Source organism: Pseudorca crassidens, chromosome 16, assembly GCF_039906515.1.
Source record: "Pseudorca crassidens isolate mPseCra1 chromosome 16, mPseCra1.hap1, whole genome shotgun sequence".
NCBI classification, from domain to species: domain Eukaryota; kingdom Metazoa; phylum Chordata; class Mammalia; order Artiodactyla; family Delphinidae; genus Pseudorca; species Pseudorca crassidens.
This window is the reverse complement of record NC_090311.1, coordinates 53,900,060-53,919,401: the sequence shown is the minus strand read 5'-3', so window position 1 is coordinate 53,919,401 and position 19,342 is coordinate 53,900,060. Positions and strand designations below refer to the sequence as shown.

The 19,342-nt window shown below is 52.7% G+C and overlaps 1 protein-coding gene across 1 annotated transcript in view; it reads right to left on the bottom strand.

Annotated features, from left to right (window-relative positions):
• Positions 1-19,342, bottom strand: part of ZCCHC24 (zinc finger CCHC-type containing 24) — a 61,834-nt gene that overhangs the window by 31,024 nt on the left and 11,468 nt on the right. The window contains exon 2 of the mRNA XM_067710382.1: positions 18,052-18,252. Coding sequence (XP_067566483.1) covers positions 18,052-18,252 — 201 coding nt within the window. The remainder of the gene's footprint in view (positions 1-18,051; positions 18,253-19,342) is intronic.

Here is a 19,342-nt window from a genome sequence, read left to right as displayed (position 1 = left end):
TTGGGCCCTGAACTGAGCCTGGGCGGGCACGTGTCTGCAGACTGCAGGTGCTCACGTAGCGCGCAAAGGAATGACACGCACAGGTGTTTCTCCCGGGCACACACCTTAAGATGAGGCGCCAGCTCCATTTTCAGTCAACTGACAGGGAAGCAGGTGGTCAAGAGGGTAGCAGAGGCTCCTTAAGCCTGTCTGGGACCCAAGGGAGGCGTGTTCATTGAGCTTCCCATCAACCTGGTAGCTCCCTGGGGCCCAGCAGCGGCAGAGCCTCTGTGCGGGCATGCGCACTGCATACTGGAGAGGGGGGTGTGTGTGCAGGGCGCACACTTGGAGCTCCGGGTATGTGCGCCACGTGTGTGGCTGCACACAGCCCCTCGCTCTGCACCCAACTCTACAAGCTGCAGTGGGCCAGGGAGAGGTCGGGGAGGTCCAGGGCTGGGCAACCACAGGCAGCTCTGGATTTCTCAAATCCATCAAAATAACTTCATGGAAAACTGGGAGAATCATGCTGAAGGAAGAGAAAAATGCAACCACTCATCTCTCCTGGAAAATGTCTTTCTAGTCCCTGGCCACTGTCTATCCCATGACCCCACATCCTCTCAGCCAGCCAAGTGCCAAGTGAAAGAGCTCTGGCTGTGCAGCTCTGAGACCTGGGTTCGAATCCTGGCTCTGCCATTACTGGCGGCAAGAGCTTAAGGAGGTTTCTAAACCTCCCTGAACCTCAGTTTCCCATCGCTCAAGTGGGAATCAGTATCCATCGGGTGGGGAGTTGAGAAGAGCTCATGAGCTCATGAATGCAAAGTGCCTGGCCACAGCTGGAACTCAGTAAAGGCAGACCTCGTCGCCTTCCTCGGCATTATATGGACGCTTGTCTGAAATTTCACATGCCCGAGGCCTTTATACTCTTACCCCTCTATCTTGCCAACTTTCTGAAAATCCAGGAAAGTCTCTGGAATCCCAAATTTCCTCCTCTCAGCGAATATAAATAAACCCACTCAGTCTCCCTCAACAAACACAAGTTGCTGTTCAGAGCCTGGCTCATTGCTGAGCATGAGGAACTGGCCGTGGGTGAGGCTGGCCTCTGCCCCTTCCTAGCACATCAGGTTTTCCCATACAGGGTCTCGTGTAATCCTTACAGTAACTGGGAGTTGCAACGCACGGGCCCAGAGAGGAGAAGGGACTTTCTCAAGGTCACACGGTGAGTAGGTGGCGGCCCCAACCTACACCTGCCTGTTCCTGGCTCCCCCCCTTCTTCCTGGTCTCTGAGCCTGCCGTGTGCTGGCGCATGTGGCACCAGTCCTGGGGCAAATGAAACAGAAGACGGTGTGGCCTGGCCGGCAGGGAACAGCCAAGGGAGGTCACGTGGGGCAGGGAGAGCCGCTCTTGGGCCTGGTGAAATCCACCAGGCTACAGGCTGTGCATGTGGGATCCTGAGTCGCAAGACTGGTCCCTGGCCCTTCAGGGGGACCCAAAAGTTGACTGGCTGCTATAGCAAGTTGATGATTCTGTGCAAAAAGCAAGGCCTTAGAAGGACGGGATGGAAGACACATGCAGTAGCTGGACGCTTAGTGAGGAGGCCTGGGTTTGGGCACCAGCTCTACCAGGCAAGTGACCTCCTATTTCTGGGCCTCAGTTTTCCCATCTGGAGTCAGGGCGTGTGTGGGTTTAGAGGAGATGCTTTGGATGCAATAACCTCTAATGTCTGAGTCACAGCTGACCTTCTGGGAACTGACCGCTCTGCTGTGAGATAGGGCCAATGCACTGAGCCAACAAGAGATGCTGCAACATACCTAAGCCATAGCCCTTCCTGCAGTGCGGTCAAACACGCCCCTCATCCTTGCTCCACCTTCCACTCCTCTACTGACAGTGACAGAGCAAGAGCTAGAGCAGAGAGAGCTCTGTGGGGTCTCTGCTCTCCCCACCCCTGCTCTTCCCCCCAGAGAGGCCATCCAGGCCAAGCAGGGGAGGGGGCACGCATCCAAGCTTACACAATCACCACCTTGTCTGGGGGAGACAAAGGCCAGGCTCTGGGTCTTGGCAGCCAACAGCCCGGATGGAATGACGGATCACAGAGTTGCTGAATTTAGAATTTTAAAAAATGTTAGTACCGTAATAGCTTCGATTCTTAATCTCTAAAATTCAGAAGAATAATGTGTTAGAATCATAGACATGGAGAATCTTCATTTCAAAGAACAAGAATAACAGCACGTTGAAACAGAAAACGTGGGAGAGTTCAGAATCCCACCATTGAGATATGGAATGATTACAGGAACCTCAGACTCTTGACAAACTCAGAACAACCATGTGTCAGTATCACCCCACGTGGGAAGCCTCGTTTCCCAGAATAATAAAATTTGGTAATCACAGGATCTAAGAAATCTGGGATTGAACTTCGTACAGCGTTGGAAGCAGGAACTCCTGGAATGTTCATTTCCATCTCATGGAACCTTCTAATCTTGAATCCCCAGGACCTCAGAAGGACCAGGACGGTTTTACTCACCTGCAGGGGCCCTCCCCCACACCTGCCTGAGCTCCACTTCAGACGTGGGCAAAGGTGCATCAGAATCAGCTGGAGAGCTGAAAGCATGCCCATGGCCACGCCAACCCAGGATCTACTGAATCAGAATGTCCAACACCAAACTAAAAAAAAAAAAATCCCCAGGTGATTCTGCTGTGAAGCCCCAGTTGAGAAGCACTGATCTGGTAAACCTCACCACCTTATCACAGACAGGGAAACAGAGAATGCAAGTAGCTGGCCCAGAACATACAGCAGTGGTCTCTAGCCTCTACACCAAGGTCAGCCCCCTCAGGCCGTGCTCTACCTCCACCTGGACCTTTTGGGCTCCAGGGACCCTGTGCCCAACTCTCTGTGTCTGCCGTAGAGTCCCCCTGCTCCAGAGGCATCCCCAGTGGTCTTGGGGACCAAGCAGGCCAGGACAGAAACTGCTAGGCTCACAAAGCCAGCCCCTCCCTTCCCCCACCCTCATGCTTGAAGTCCTCCAGGTGGTTTCCAGGGGGGCTGGAGGAGTACTGTGGAGGTCATCAAGGTCAATCCCCAGCCTCCAGGGAGGCCTGTAATGAAGGAGGGTCCCGGGAATGGGGAGTCAGAGGCCAGGAGTCCCTGCTGCACTAGCACGCCGAGTGGCCGCAGATAAGTTCCTTGACCTCTCTAAGTGAAGATGGTCTCAAGGCAGAGGCTGGACAGAGAACCTCTGGGAATCCTTTCTGCCTCTGCCTCTGCCTCTGCCTCTTGACCTCACCCAACATGGCCACACATTTAAGGGAATGTGAGCCCTCTGCAGCCTTAGCCAGATTGTTCTCAATCAATTGGGAAGTTCTTTCTTTTGTCTGACCTGAAACACTGCAGCTGCAGTGTTAGCCCTTTGCCCTCCTGCATGAAGATGGAGCCTATCTGGGCACAAACGCGCTTTATTTGCTCAGAGGAAATCCCTAGTCCTCCTGCACCTCAGCTGAGGGTGCCCCTCTCCCCGGTCCCTGTAGCAGGTCTGGCTGGCCTTGCAGATTCCTGTGGGAGCTGAACTCCCAAACAGATGATGGGGGTGGCACTCCTCAGAGCCCGCCAGAGCAGCAGAGGCTCCACAGCTTCTGCCTGATTGCAGTTTTAATCAGATATGCCCACAGCTCCTAAGCAGTCTAGCAGGGCAGGGGTCCTGCTGGTCCAGAGTGTTTCCTCCAACGAGATGGGGGATTTCCAGCCAAGAACCCCTAACAGGCTATGGAAAGAAAACCCAAAAGGCAGTCTCAAGGAATGGGGAAGTAGGAACCCAGATGGTCCTTAGACCAGTGTTTCCCAAATTTTAACATGCCCACGAATCACCTGGGAGCTTGTGAAAATGCCAATTCCGATTCAGCAGGTCTGGGATGGGGCCTGAGGTCCTGCATTTCTGATAAGCTCCGGATGCTGCTACTGGTCCGCGGACCACACTTTGAGAAGCAAGCCTTTAGATGTTCATAAATAAAAATTTTTTATTCCTAAGAACACTTTACTTTTGTCTGGCTTGGTTTGCAATTCATTTCCAGCTCTGTTAGCTCATGAGATCCACAAAGCAGCCCTGAGGGGCAGACAGGATGCATATCGCTGGGTTCATGGCACAGAAGGGGAAACTGAGGTGTAGCAAGGGCAAGGGGCTTGTTCAAGGTCACCCACCTGGCTACAGTGCCTCCTCTAAACTCTTCCTCCGTGGCTGGTCAGAACCACGCACACCTTGGCAATGAGTGGCCTGACACAGCAACTCCCTATCCTGCCTTCCACTCAACTGTGTGGGCCTGGAGGCAGAGGCCAGACAGCTCCTGTGCTCTCCTGAGGGTCCCCGGGGGGCCCTCACTGAGCTGTGCTGGCTACTGATCTGGCTCTCAGTGGCCTCGGTTGGTGGACCAGAGGGTTAGGAATCAGCCAGGCTATACAGCCAGGCTTGCTGGGCTTAAATCCTCGCCCTGCCCTTGGCTCCTGTGTGACACTGGGAGAACTGACATCCCTGAGGACGTGGAGGATGCGCCAGGACTCAGCGTGGTCTCTGGCACACGGAGGTTGCTCAGCCAGCATTCACTCCCTGCCTCCCTTTCCTTTCCCACCTCCCAGCTGAGTCTTGTTTATTTCTCCCTTCCTCCCTCACAGACTCTGAAGCAAGAATGCTTGGGATTGGATCTGAGCCGTGTGACCCTGAGCAAGTCACATACTGTCTCTGTGCCTCAGTTTCCTCCTCTGTACAATGGGGATAATAAGAGCCTACAGAAGGCTGGTGTGAGGATTAAACGAGTCAATATGTGTAAAGTGCTTAGAGCAGAGCCTGGGACATAGAGAACTCTCCCTGTAAGTGTCAGCTACTGTACTGTTAATACCATCTCCATATGATGGCCCGGCTCTGCGGCAGATGCCACAGCCGATGCTGGGGGCACAGTATCGAAGCAGCACTTTCATGCGCCAGGCACTGTGCTAGTGATTTCATGGACTTCCTGCCCACTCCCCCCACCCTGACCCTGACCCAGATCATAGTCAAAAGAGAAGACAAAGGCACTAAGCTGGTTGTGCGAGGGTCCTTTGGGAACACACAGGAGGGAGGGACCGGCGAATGGGAGGGCTCAGAAGGCCTGTGGGGGGAGGAGACCACGGCCCTGTTTAAGCTTCACACTCCCCGCCAAGGGGCAGGGCAGCGGGCGGGTGGTGGAGGGGAGTTTGGGCTTGTGTTTGCTTTTACCCCTTGTTATCCTGCTTGAGGACACGCCTCTCCTTAACCTGTGGGATGAGAGACACTCACCTCCCCGCACAAAATGCAGACACAAGGCAGAGAGGAAGCCTCCCGCAGCCTGATTTCTGCCTGGGCCAGAGCACAGCCGATGCACAGCATGTCCTGGTGGATGGGGCTGTCCTCAAGGATAGAGAAGACAGTGGAAAAGGCTGGTTCCTGCGATCAGACAGACTTGGCCTGATCCTAATCGACTGTGGAAGCAAGGGCAAGTTGCTTAACCTCTCCGTGACACTCGGTTACAGATGGACCGCAGACACGCCCAGGCTAGAGTGAGCATTTCTATGAGATGATGAGATGGAGACGCTTGGCAGGCCAGGCACGGGGGGGCGCACTTCTCCAGGCTCCCCACCCCGCTTCATGGGCGCAACTTCCCTGTATCTGCTGCCTGATTTCTCTGCAGCCCAAACCTTAGATGTGGGACAGGGGTGAGAGGAAGGAAGCCCAGATCTTAAAGGCAGGCCAGGTCGATGGTACCGAGTCGTGGAACCCAGAGACTGAGCCACCTCTCACCCCAGACAAGCCATGGGGTGCAGGCTCATCCCGAGGGGCCACCCAGATGTGGTGGGAAGGGAACCTGCTGCCATCAAGGTGTGCCTCCAAGACCCCCCAGCAGATGAGGGCAGGAGCCACGGCAACCCCCGGGCTCACACCCACCCTAGAAGCCCGCTTGCTCACCTCTAAGCAACTCAGCACACATTTTGCGAGCGCCTGCTGTGTTCAGGGCCTGTGCTCAGCTGCTCACTGGGCAGTGGGGCAAACAGTACAACTTTATAGTTTTCAAAATGGGTTTGCCTGTCCCATTGTTTCTGGATCTCACAGAAGCCCCGACTGATGGGCTTAACGGCTGACCCTATTTCATGCACTCAGGGGGCGTGAAGGCTCAGGGGCAGGGTCAATTTGGCCAAAGTTGAACAACTACTGAGCCATAGGCTTGGGATAAGAGCTCAAGGCTTTTGACCCCAAAGCCCATGACCTCTTGCCAGCCAAGCAGACACAGACCCTACCTGGGGTAGGCACCCAGGAAGTGGAGAGACGGTTGTGTGAGGATCGGCCCCAGGCTAGGCAGGGCTCAGCAAGGCAGGGTAGGAGCCAGGCAGGGGGCACAGGAGGCCGCTCCACGGGAGAGGGCACATTTGGGCTGAGCTCGGAGGAGAAGATGGAGAAACGAGAGTGAACTACCAGCCGAGGGCACAGCACAGGCAAAGCCCTGGGGTGTGAGAGTCTCAGCAGAGCTCAAACGGCAAATGGCCAAGACCACCTCCTGGGGCCCAGGCTGAGGCCACACTCCAGGACCAGGGCAGGGCACAGAGCCATACAATGAGCGGGTATCACCTGTCGTCCGGGGACAAGGTGGGGAGGCAGGACAGGTGAGAAGCCACCAAAGGCCTTAGAATCAGGTCCTGGGATAGGGGTGCAGATCATGGAAAGTGGAGCTCCAGAGGAGAGCTGGTGGGCCTGGAATGGCTGCGGAAGGCATCTCCAAGGAGATGAGTTCAAGCTGGGCTCTGAAAGGGGGGGTGGGAAAAAGATGTTAGTGAAAGGCACTGCAGGCTGGGGGGACGGCATGAGCTGAGGCACAGAAGCTGGAGGGCCCCGGGTGCACGGTGAACCTGAGTGTGTGGTTAAGTGGCCTGGCCGGGGTGGGGCGGGGAAAAGAAAAAAGAGGCTTCAGGGCCCGTGGCATCCCAGGCTGCCTCTCACCCACCTCACATCAAACCCGTAAAGCCAGGCTCGTGAGCCTCCCTTTATAAATGAGGGCAGATAAGGCTCATGGAGGCCCAGCAACCTAGCGAGAAATACTAACAAGAGCTGCCATTGACTGAGCGCTTGTGGGATGCCAAGTACAGTATCAGCTGCTTTGCCCACACATTTCCCACAAATACCCAAGAAGTGGGTGAGCCCATTTCACAGATGCCTGGGTGATCTTGTGCAACATACACAAAGATACAGCTGGGGAAGGGCAGAAGTGAGCTCTGAGCCCAGCTCACTGAGACTCCGGAGGGTGGTCCCTTTGAGCTTGGAGGAAAGGGGAAATCAGAGAAGGCTGCCTGGAGGAGGTGACACCTGAGAGCTATTCAGCACAAGGATGCAATTGCTCTGCTCCATCCCTCCATCCACTAGGCCTTGCACGTGGCTAAAGGACCAGGGACAGGTTCTGGCTCCCAGGCTCTGCCAACATCCCTGTCCCTCAGAGACCAGAGACAGATGATTCAGAAGGTGAAGCCAACTGACATGGCGAGATTCCTGGGGACCCTGAGTCACCACCTGTGGTCCATTTAAAAGAAGAACTGGCAGCTGAGGATGTGAAACTGGCCCTCTCAGACTCTTTCTTGCCAGGCTTGGGGCAGCAGGAAGGATGTAAAAGTGACTGCCACACGAGCCCCCACGCCCTGTCCCTCCATCCTCCCAACAGCTGCTCCCACTTGTCTCTGCCAGGGCAAGCACTTGGCGGGTCCATCCCTCTGCCTGGCCAGAGGGGAGCTGACAGCCCACAGGTGGCACTTGACACCTTCCAGCCATGGCCCATCGTCCCTCCTCCCAAAGCACCCACCCTGGGTAGAGTGGAGCCTCCAGGACCCAGGTCCTAACTTCTCATCCCTCAAGCCAACCTACATGACCCAAAGTCATCAGAGCCTGTCCCAGCCCCCACCCCAAGGCGCCTGAGGAAGCCCAGCCTCATCACATGGCCTTCCTGCAGCCCACCCCAGAGGCAGCCCATCCTGTGGGATGAGGGTGGGATGGGGGGATCAGAGCCCTCTCGGATGACCCCACAATCCTGAAACGTTTTCTTAGACCTCTAGAACTTCTCAAACCAGTTTGGAACAGCTGAGCTGAGGCATAACAATAATGATGGTCAAACTGGGGGTTGAATGCAGGCGGGTTGGCTTAAGGGCTATGCTTGGAACCACCATGCCACAAAGTGAGGGCCTCGGAAGGGGAGGGAGGAAAGACCGAGGTCACAACATAGGGTTTGGGGGGACCACCCCAAAACCAGCACCGACACCAACTAGCAGGCACTACATCGTCCCCATCAACACCCGTCCCAGCTAATATCCTCCAAGCGCTCACGACATCCCAGGTTCTGTGCTGAGCACTGGACTATCAGAGCCCAGACCCCAAGATTCGGAGCAAGCCCCTGCAATGATACTTGTTACATACGATGCAGGCCACCTGCCCTGGGCCCAGTCCTTCCTCACTGGAATCGTAAAATGACAGTTTGTCCTCCCCTCCTTCCTTCTCTCCCCTTCCCACCCTTCCTTTCTTCCTTTCTTTTCCCTCTCTCCTTCCCTTCCTCCCACTATTAATCTTTCATAACTTGTAGTCCTGGCCACAGCCGTGAGAAAACCTCGGTTTCCCCATCAGTATATGGATGTCTCTGAACTAATCAATGGTCCCTGCCCAGAGGTTCTGCACAGGAAATCCTGCATACCCTCAGTCCCTCTCTGCCTGTCCCCTCCCCAGGCTCAGCCACTGTGGCCCCATAGGAAACCCAGGCCTGTAGGGAGGTCAGGGCCACAACAAGGGGTTGGAAACCCCAGGCAGAGGCCAGACATGGGCTGAGGGCCATGGCCCTCCCTGCCTCCTTTGGACACCCCACAGGGACCAGCCTGCTCTGGCCTGGGTAGAGGTGCAAGAGCTGGGGTCCAGGGGCTGCAGAGACTGGGATGGGGACGGGGGGGGGCGGGGGGGGGGCTGGGCCAGCCTTCACTTTCCCCCTGCCTCCTGCCCCTCCCCCAGCAAGACCCTGAAACTATTCACATCCCACCTCTAAGGTTTCAGCTGTTCTAGGATTGGATTCTCTCACTGCTCTATTTTTCTTCTTCTTTTGCAATCTCCAAGAAACCCGAGCTGCCAGATGGGTGGGGGCAATGATTGTTTTCCGTCTGACATCTGGATTTCATTAGCAGCCCTGGGCATGCTGACTCAGGAATGGCAGCTCCCCTGGGCTCAGACCTTCCCCAGACCCCTCACAGTGCCCGGTCCTTAGCTGGACACAGGAGACACAGGTGATGACACCCCTCAGACCTCCCTCAAAGGGGCAACCAGCCCCCCAAGAATATCTTGCGAGTGGTGGAGGCTGAGGGCTTAGAGAATTCCTGCTCCCAGCTCAGCGCCTGATGGAGGGCTGCCAGCTGGGTGTGGCTGGGCCTGAGCACCATGAAGGGTGACAAAGAGCTTAGGGAAAGTGTTCCCCATCCGTACCCCAGTCTCCATCCCTAAAGGGATACTGAGTGGGCCATCAAGGCAGGGAGCCCTGCACTGGCCCCACATAGCAGACATGTTTTGGAGATGAGGAATGGTGGCCCAGAGAGGTTAAGTGACTTATCCAAGGTTGCACAGCTGGTAAATAGTAGAGCTGGAACTTGAACTCTGGTTTTGGGGTTATAAACTTGAAGCTGTTTCCTTTGACCTTAACAAGATGTCCCTTCACTAACATCAGGGTCCTTACTGTCGTCATATGGACCCTCAACCCTGTCTGAGCTTCAGAGAAAGGTAGTATGTGGGGTTTTCACATTCTATCATCCATCAGAGAGGCCTGCAATGGTCACCTGACCCAAAGCAGGCCCAGACCCTCTTCAAGGCCACATTAAGACACTTGTGGGCCCCCTCCTCCATAAAAAGTGATTAAAAATTCTATTTTATGACTGTGTTGGTATAAAAATAAATATTACCCAGGCTGGATTCATTATTATATACTCATTATTATTACTTTCATTTTTTTCTTCTGGTTTTAAAATAAATGAAAATCACAACATTTCTGTGGGCCCCTGAAAGAACAGTGGGCTCTCAGCGTGCCTGCTGTCTCTCCCAGAGAAGCCGGCCTGGCCCTCTAGGTCAGAGCACTCATATTCGGCAGGGCACTCCTTGCCATGTCACAGCTCCTTCTTTTCTTACTGATTTGTGCTTATCATCTGACTTCGCCCACTGGAACATTAAGTGGGAAGCTCTCCCGGTCTGTTCACAGTGGCATCCTCAAGGGCCTACCACGTGCTTGGCACATAGTAGCGTTCAATAAATGTCTGCTGAATGATGAGATGAACAGGAGTCTATCTTCTCAGGCAGGTGTATTTTTATACCAGGCAGTGGCACCCCACTGGCCCAGGTGGCCCCTTCAGCGATCTGGTAGTCCTCCCTGACACTTTACCCCTCTCCCCCTCACCTGCCTGGTCACCATGCCCCACAGATGCTACTTTCTCATCATGTCTGGAATTTGTCCCCTCACCTCCAACCTCTGCTTGCCCATGTCTTATATCTGGTCTTATCATCTATCCACGTTCCTAGACTGGTTTCGTCTGCACTCTTGCCTCTTCCAGCCGGGCCTCCCAACTGCCACCAGTATGATCTTTCAAAATGCCAATCCGAGCATGTCACCTAAAAGCCTTGGATGGCTTCTTCTTGCCCTCCAGAGAAAGTCCAAGTTTGTGCAGCCTGGCACACAGGTCTTTCACCATCTGCTGCAGCCACATCTCCGACCCCTCCCCTCAGGCACCCAGAGTGCTAGCCTTTGCCAAGGGTTCGGGGTTCCCGGAAGGCAAATTCCCACTATTTACACGCTTCCTTGGAAACCTTCCCTGCTCCAGACTCAGATGCCTCCTCTCTGAGGTCTCCCATGAACCCCCAGGCAGAGGTGGTATCTCACTGCAAACCTTAACCGCGGCCCTGGTCACCCTAAATGGTCAACAGCGTTTCTGTTGTCCACTCTGTTCCACTGAGGACGAAGGTAGAGCTTTATCCAGCACAGGCCTGACACACAGTAGGAGCTCAGGAAAGGCTGGGCAATGGTACTGAGTGCTGGGCCCAGCTCTGTCCTGGCAGATTGTGTGTGCTGGGCACGGATGTGGCAGTGAGCCAAGGTCCCACCACAAACACACATACCCATGCAGGCAAGCGCGGCTGACGCGGAACAGGTCCTGCCACACCAGTGTGCAGAAGCCAGCATGAGACACACAGGTGACCCTGCAGGCAGGCCTAACAGAGAGCACCCATGACGTCCCTACAGCCACCTGGGATTTCTGCAGTCACCAGAGCTGGCAGCCTCAGCCACAAGTGGCCTTCTTGACTGCACTGGGGCAACAGAAACCCTGGGGCTGGACCAGCGTTCGACTCTAACAAGACGCAATGACTTGGCCAGACCAGGCCTGATATGGCTTTTGCCCACATTGTCTTTGTCCCTCTTTATTTCCAGCAACGCATTTTCTAAAGAACCCTTTCTGAGAATGATGGTGGAGATCAAAGTCTGGACGCTAAAGCTGATGGTAGAATCTAATTTAAAAAGCATGGGCTCTGGAATCAGGAAGGCCTGAGTTCCGATTCCAGCTTCACTGTTCATTAGCTGTGTGACCTTAGGCAAGCCACACAACTTCTCTGGGCCTCGGTTTTATCATCTGGCAATTGACCTGATAGAGTTTTTGAGACAATTAAATGAGCTAATGCATATTACACACTAAGCTCAGTGGTAAACTCAGTGCTGAGAGACTATTATTATTGTTGTTCATATTATTGTTACCCTTGAATTGACACCTGGCACACTGTGTGGGGACAGCAACAGGGACAGATTTGTCAAGAGCTGAATGGTAGACATTCTTGAGTCCCAGTCTTCTTGGGCCAGTGCTGACATTGGTTGGAGAAAGACCCTGGCCCAGGCACAGCCTCACCCCACAAAGAGGGGCTGCCTTTCACCAACACTGGGAACTTGTCTCCAGCACTTTCTGCCTCTGCTTTTGGGGCTACCCCTCTTCCTGTAGTGCCCAATCCCCTTGCACTGCACCTGGTACCTATGAGAAGCCTCATCAGTCTGATGAGCTGAACTCTGGACACCTCTCTCCACCCTTAAGGTTGGAAAAGAATCAATTAACAGGTTACCAACTTCTGGTTCCTGTATCCCACTACCCAGGCTGTTGGCAGTGAATGCTTTAACCACATTTTCACTGCTACCTTCTTCAGAGCCTGGGGCTCCATGGGCAGCTTCAGGACCCAGGCAGGGCTGGCCTAGTGTTCTGCACATTCCACCCCCAGTTAGACCATTTAAGAGTTTAAAAGCATTAGACCATTTAAAAGTCATTCCACAAAAAGGAGAGGAGAGAAAGGAGTAGAAAAGTTATTCAAAGAAATAATGGCTGAAAACTTCCCAAATCTGATTTAAAATTTTAATCAATGCATCCAATCAGCTCAATAGACGCCAAGAATGATAAAGATGAAGAGATCCAAACATGGACACATCATAGTAAAACTGCTGAAAGCGAAAACAAGGAGACAACCTTAAAAGCAGCGAGAAAAAAATGGCATGTCATCTACGATGGATTTCCAATAATCTTAACTGGCTTCTCATCAGAAACAATGGAGGACAGAGGGCAGTGGGATAACATATTTAATGTGCTCAAATTTAAAAATATCTGTCAGCCAAGAATTTTATACCCAACAAAGAAATCTTTAAAAAATGAAAGTGAGATAAAGACATTCTCAGGTAAATAAACAAAAACAGAGAATTCACCGCTAGCACACCAATCTTCCAAGAAATACTAAAGGAACTTCTTCAGGCTGAAAGTAAGGGACCTCAGAGAGTAATGTAAATACACATGAAAAAAAGCAAGGAGCACTGATAAGGTGGTTATGTAATTGTAAAAGACAGTATAAGTGCAGATTTCTTTTCTTCTCTTAGCTGATTCAAAAAGCAATTTATAGGGCTTCCCTGGTGGCGCAGTGGTTGAGAGTCCGCCTGCCGATGCAGGGGACACGGGTTCGCGCCCCGGTCCGGGAGGATCCCACATGCCGCGGAGCGGCTGGGCCCATGAGCCATGGCCACTGAGCCTGCGCGTCCGGAGCCTGTGCTCCGCAGCGGGAGAGGCCACAGCAGTGAGAGGCCCGCGTACCGCAAAAAAAAAAAAAAAAAAAAGCAATTTATAAAACAATATGTATATAATTGTCTTATTTGTCCTGTAACATAGAAATGTAGTACATTTGCCAATAATAGCACAAAGGAGGTGGGTAGGAGAAAATCTGTCTTGGGCTAAGGAAAGAGCACCAAGTGGTAACTTGAATCCGCAGGAACAAATGATAAGAATTGGAAATGGGAAATAAGAAGGCTAATCTGACATAAGCTATGGACATATAATTGCTCTCATTTCTTCTCCCAGCTTCTCTAAAACACATCAAGTTAACTAAAGTAATAATTATAACAAGTATTGTTGAATTTGTAACATACATAGTTGTAATATGTAAACAGTAATGCCACAAGAACAAGGAAAGAAGTAAAGAGCTACAAAGGAGTGACATTTCTATACTGTAGTTAAGTAACATTTCCACTGGAGTTAAGTCAGTATAAATCTAAAGCACATTCCGATGAGCTAAGAGGTATAAGATAAGCCCTGGAGCAACCATTAAGGAAATAGCTTTTAACAATGGAGAGGGCTTCCCTGGTGGCGCAGTGGTTGAGAGTCCGCCTGCCGATGCAGGGGACACGGGTTCGTGCCCCGGTCCGGGAAGATCGCACATGCCGCGGAGCGGCTGGGCCCGTGAGCCATGGCCACTGAGCCTGCGCGCCCGGAGCCTGTGCTCCGCAATGGGAGAGGCCGCAACAGTGAGAGGCCCGCGTACCGCAAAAAAAAATGGAGAAATGCCCTGTGATAAATGAAAATGAAAACACAACATACCAAACTTATGGGATGCAGCTCAGAGGAAAATTTATAGCTATAAACACCCACATTTAATTAAAAAAAAATGATGTACAGTGTCCTAACCTTCCACCTCAAGAAACTAGAAAAAGAAGAGCAAACTAAACATAAAGCAAGCTAAAGAAAGGAAATAATAAAGATTAGAGTGAAGAATTGAAAGCAGGACTCAAAGAGATATTTGAACACCCATGTTCAGAGCGGCATTATTCACAATAGCCAAAAGGTAGAAACAATCCAGTTGTCCATTGATGAATAAATGGATAAACAAAATGAGGCAGACACACAGACACACAGATACACACACACAATGGAATATTATTTAGCTTTCAACAAGGAAGGAAATTCTGACACATGCTATAACATGAGGGAACCTTGAGGACATTATGCTAAGTGAAATAAGCTAGTCACAAAAGGATAAATACTGTATGATTCCATTTATATGAGGTACCTAGAGTAGTGAAATTCTTAGAGACAGAAAGTATAATAACAGTTGCCAGGGGTTGGGGGAGGGAAGGGGAGGGAATTATTGCTTAATGGGTACAGAGTTTCAGTTTTGCAATCTGAAAAGAGTTCTGGGGATGGACGATGGAGATGGTTGCACAACAATGTGAATGTACTTAATGCCACTGAACTGTGTACATTGAAACATGGTTAAAATAGTAAATTTTATGTTATATGTATATTGCCACAATTTTTAAAAAGGTTAGAGTAGAAAGTAAGGAAATAAGAAGAGAAAAACAATAGAGGAAATCCACTAAACCAAAAGTTGGTTCTTTAAAAAGTTCAACAAAGTTGACAAACCTTTAGCTAGAATGACCAATAGAAAAAAGAGAGAAGACTCAAATTATAAGAATCAGAAGTGAAAGAGGGGGACATTATAAAACAAAATGAAAAGGATTATAAGGGAATATGATGAAAACTGTATGCCAATAAATTAGATAATTTAGATGAAATGGACAAATTCTAGAAATACACAGGCTACAGAAACTGACACAAGAAGAAATAGAAAATCAGAATAGACCCATAACAAATAAAGGGATTCAATTAGTAATAAAAAACATCTACTCACAAAAGAAAGCCCAAGCTCAGATGGCTTCACAGGTGAATTCCACCAACTATTTAAAGAAGAATTTATATTAATTCTCCACAAACTCTTCCAGAAAATAAAACAGGATGGAATACTGCCCGAATCATGGAACTGATAAATGTTATTACATGGATGAACCTTGAAAACAATATGCTAAGTGAAAGAATCTGGTGACAAAAGACCACATATTATATGAATCTATTTATATGAAATGTCCAGAATAGGGAAATCTACAGAGACTGCAAGTAGATTAGTGGATGTTAGGAGATGGGGGTTCAGAGGGTGATAGCTAAAGAGTATGAGGTTTCTTTTTGAGGTGACCGAAATGTTCTTTAACTGATTGTGGTGACGGTTGCACGGCTGTGTGAATATGCAAAGAATCATCAACTTGTATTTTGTAAATGGTTGAATTATAACTCATTAAAGCTGTTACCAAAAATAAGCATTTCACTTTTAAATATTATAAATGCTCAGCTCTTACATAATAGTTCATTTGAAACAAAGATTTCCACCTGTTCCTTCATTCCAGAAGACTTGTACTAAGCACCTGTCGTACTGTATGGTACCTGGGCTGGCAGAGATGAATCGAGCCCAGCACATGCCCCCGGGGCCTGCGGTCATATTCCAGCCTCTGCTAAAATACTTACCTAAGTATGTGCACTCTGCATTGTGATGCAAGGGAGATAAAAATAATGCTGGCCAACAGTTATTGAGGGCTGACTGTGTGCCAGCCATTGTGCTAAGCACTTTTCACGCATTACTTCAGAGTCCTCACAGCAGTCTTCTGTGTTAGTGTTCTCACTAGCCTCGTTTTACGGATGGTGACCCTCATGAAGGGTGAAGGGAGATCCTTGGGTCTGCAGGAATCCCGGATAGAATCAAGTCTGAGACGGGGCCAGAAGAGGGGCTCTACCAGCTCAAGGGAGAAACAAGCTCCACAGGCCGTGGAAGTCTCAGCCTGGAGCGGTGTGGATGCTCAAGGAAACAAAGAGCACAGAGGCCCCAAGACCAGGGTTCTGCCCTCTCCTCAGCACGTCACCTTTCTGAGGCTCTGTTTCTCCAACTGTAAAATGGGGCTATTACTCCTACTTCGGCCACAGAGTTAAGAGCCCTGCACAAGATAAGCGAACACGCTGTGTAACCCATATAAAGGAAGGACCGTGGTTGGCACAGTGCTAGAATGTGAGAGGCACCTAGGAGAGGGGCCCTCCTACCCCTCACATTGGGAAGAGCTCTGGCCCCATCTGGGAGAGCGCAGCGCATGCGCAAATACACACACACCTTCGCCATCCCTCCACCTCTGACTCATCATCTGTTGCCTCTGGATACTGGTCACCCTTGTCCCATCAACCTGCCAGCCCCACTCAAGCCCCTCTCCTCCGGGAAGCTTTCCCAGGCTGTCTGCCCAGCACGAGCACACCTCCTCAGAGCCCCTGAGAGCCCCTGCTTATGTCTGAGCGTCACCTGCCTGCGGGGTTGAAATCTCCACTCCTCCACTGACCGGCTTGATGGTCCAGTGTGAGACCTTCACTCACACAAAGCATCCCGTAACAGGAGGCTATTAAAAGCACTTAGCACACCAGGCAGAAGTAAGCGCTGAATGAAATGCTTGGAGAGCACTTAGCACACTGCCTGTCTCCTCCTTAAACCTGGTGGAGTTCTGCTGTGCCCTGTAGGCAGAGTGCCTGAGAGCTGACAACCCCTGTGCTGGCGGCTCAGCTGGGGAAGGCTCACTGGGTGGGCCATGGGCACATCTCTGAGCGCCAACCAGATCCTCACCCTCTGCCAGGATCTCCTCATGCAAAGGGCCCCTTGCTTACTGTGTACACTGAGGGTAGACAGGGCACAGGGGAGTGCGGATCTGGAGGGCAGCCCATCAGTGGGTCCGGCGTGGGTGGGCCTCTCTTGGCCAGGGCTGGGGAGAGGGCTGAGGTCACCGGCTGAATCACCGGGGATCTTACTAGAACACAGTTCTGGGCTGGGCCTGAGATTCTGCATTTCTAACAAGCTCTGGGGTGATACTGATGCAGCTGTGGCCGGCCGTACTTGAAGCAGCCGGGACCTGAGGCATGGCACGGTCATTTCTGAGAAGAGCGGTGATTGGCAATCGCACCTCGACCTCCCGCCGGTCCTGGAGGGACCCAGCCCTGCCCAGCCACACCCTCAGCTGCCAACATCTGGAGGGCAAGACTACACGGATTTTCTGAGTTTCCAGGATTCCATTTCCATTACACGTACAAAATAAAAGTAGTACCACGTTCTAAAAACAGTGGAAAGTATGAAAAAACAATAGGGAGAAAAAAATCACTGATAACCTCGTATGGTGTTTAACACAACTCTTAACCTCTCTCTCCCCAGGATTCCAAAGCCATGTCGGTCAGAGAGTCAGGGTCGCCTGGTGAGTGGGGTCTGCCCCCCGGACCCCCACCCTGTCGTGGCAAAGCACCGGGTGAGAGACGGGGCTGCTCCTGAAGCCTTGGTCTCCCAACCCCCTTCCCACCCCAAGGGAGCGACACTCAGCCCACGGTGCCCGAGGCCTTCACCTAGACCTATCCCGGGGACACAGGGCGCGGGCAGGGTGCCCCCTCCCCCTCACGGGAGCAGGCTGCAGAGGAGGCAGAGGCGGGGGCCTGGGGGAGGGGGGCGCACATCTGGATCCCTGGCCCAGAGCCCACATTCCTTCCCTGTGAGCGGGAGGCGGCGGGCTCTCGGGAGAGCCGTGAAGATGCTGCTGGCCCCCTCCTGCCCCACGGTAACAGGACCCACCTCGGCAGGACGACTGGGGGGACTCGAAGGCCCAGAACCTCATTCTGGGGTCCCCCACCCAGATTGCTGACCGGCCAGCGCAGCACCAAGCTGGGGGCTCTGTCCCATCCATACCAGCCAGCCCGCCTCAGAAAAACCAGAGGGGACAAAAGGGTGGCGACCAGCAGCCCCGGGGCCAGGCGCTCGCGGAAGGGGCCCTGGGGGGACACAGGGCTCCCAGGTCAGCAGGGGCCCTGAGCCCCACCGGGCCGGGCTGCCTTACCTGGGGGCAGTCCTTGATGTAGTGTCCTTTGTTGAAGCACAGGTGGCACAGGTAGTTGGGCGGGGGCCGCTTGCTGGGCTTGCGGGTCTCAGAGGTGAGGGTCAGCTCGGAGAAGTGCTCGGTGAGGGAGCTGAGGCCGTCGGCGATGTTGTTGAGGGAGCCGTAGGGCGAGGCGCTCTTGTACACGCTGCTGCTCAGCGCCTGCAGGGGACAGAGGCTGTGAGGGCTCTGGAAGCCTGGCCACTTACGGCGCTGTGGCCTCCTGGGAACCTCCACAGGCCCGTACACACACACGCACACGCACACGCACACGCACACACACGAATTCATAGTGACCCTTCAGCCGCCTGAGGGCTCCAGCTTCCTGGAGGCTGCATTCAAGTCCTACCTCTAGTTGTCCATCCGAGGACAAGCCAGTTAGCCACGCGGCGCCTCAGTGTCCCCATCCGGTAAATGGGAATAACGATAGCTACCTCCAAGGGTTTCTATGAGGCTAACGTGAGGCCAAGAATGTAAAGCCCTTTATTTCCTGCCGGGCCCTGAGGAAGCACTCAGTATATGGGGATGGTGATGACAATGATCATAGCTCTCTACACACTGCCAGGGGTAAGACGTATGGCACAAAGCAACCTGTTAGAGCCGGGGCTCTGCCACGTCCTAGTGGGGTGACTTGAGACATCAGCTCGCAGCATTGTTTCCACAGTACAGAAGAGGAGACTGAAGTGCAGCATTTTGCCTGGTCTCCTGCAGCCCCAGGCCTGTGCACACTGTGTTCCGGGGAGCCCTTGTCCCGGCCCAGGCCAGCTCTCTGGAAGCCCGGGGAGGAAGTGGCCCACCTCTCTCACCTCTCCCACCTCCAGTTGACAGGAACCAGATGTCTTGCCTGGCTTCAAAGTAGACGTGGCCCAGGCCCCCTCCTGGTGTATACAGCTTCTATTTATGGGAGTCACGGGCTCTGGGCGGCCGGGCACACTGGAATTTAGCAAAGGTGGGGCCTGCGGTGAGGCTGGCAGGGAATGGCCGTGGGCCCCTCTCCTGGGGCCAGGCCAAGGCTGGAAAGAGGCAGCTTCCCCAGGAGGCTGATGACATACCTGGGCATGGGGCTTGGGCACACCTGGCCCCAGCTAAGGTGTCCAAGAACCCCAGCAGTGAACTACAGACCCTGGGGAGACTTGTTGGAGAGACAACACAGCCTTGTTCTTGGGGGTCCCCAGGCTCACAGGGGAGGAGAGCCACCGAGAGGAAGTTGCCTCAGGCTCCCTTACAAAGATGGGGCAGAAGGAGCCCAGGG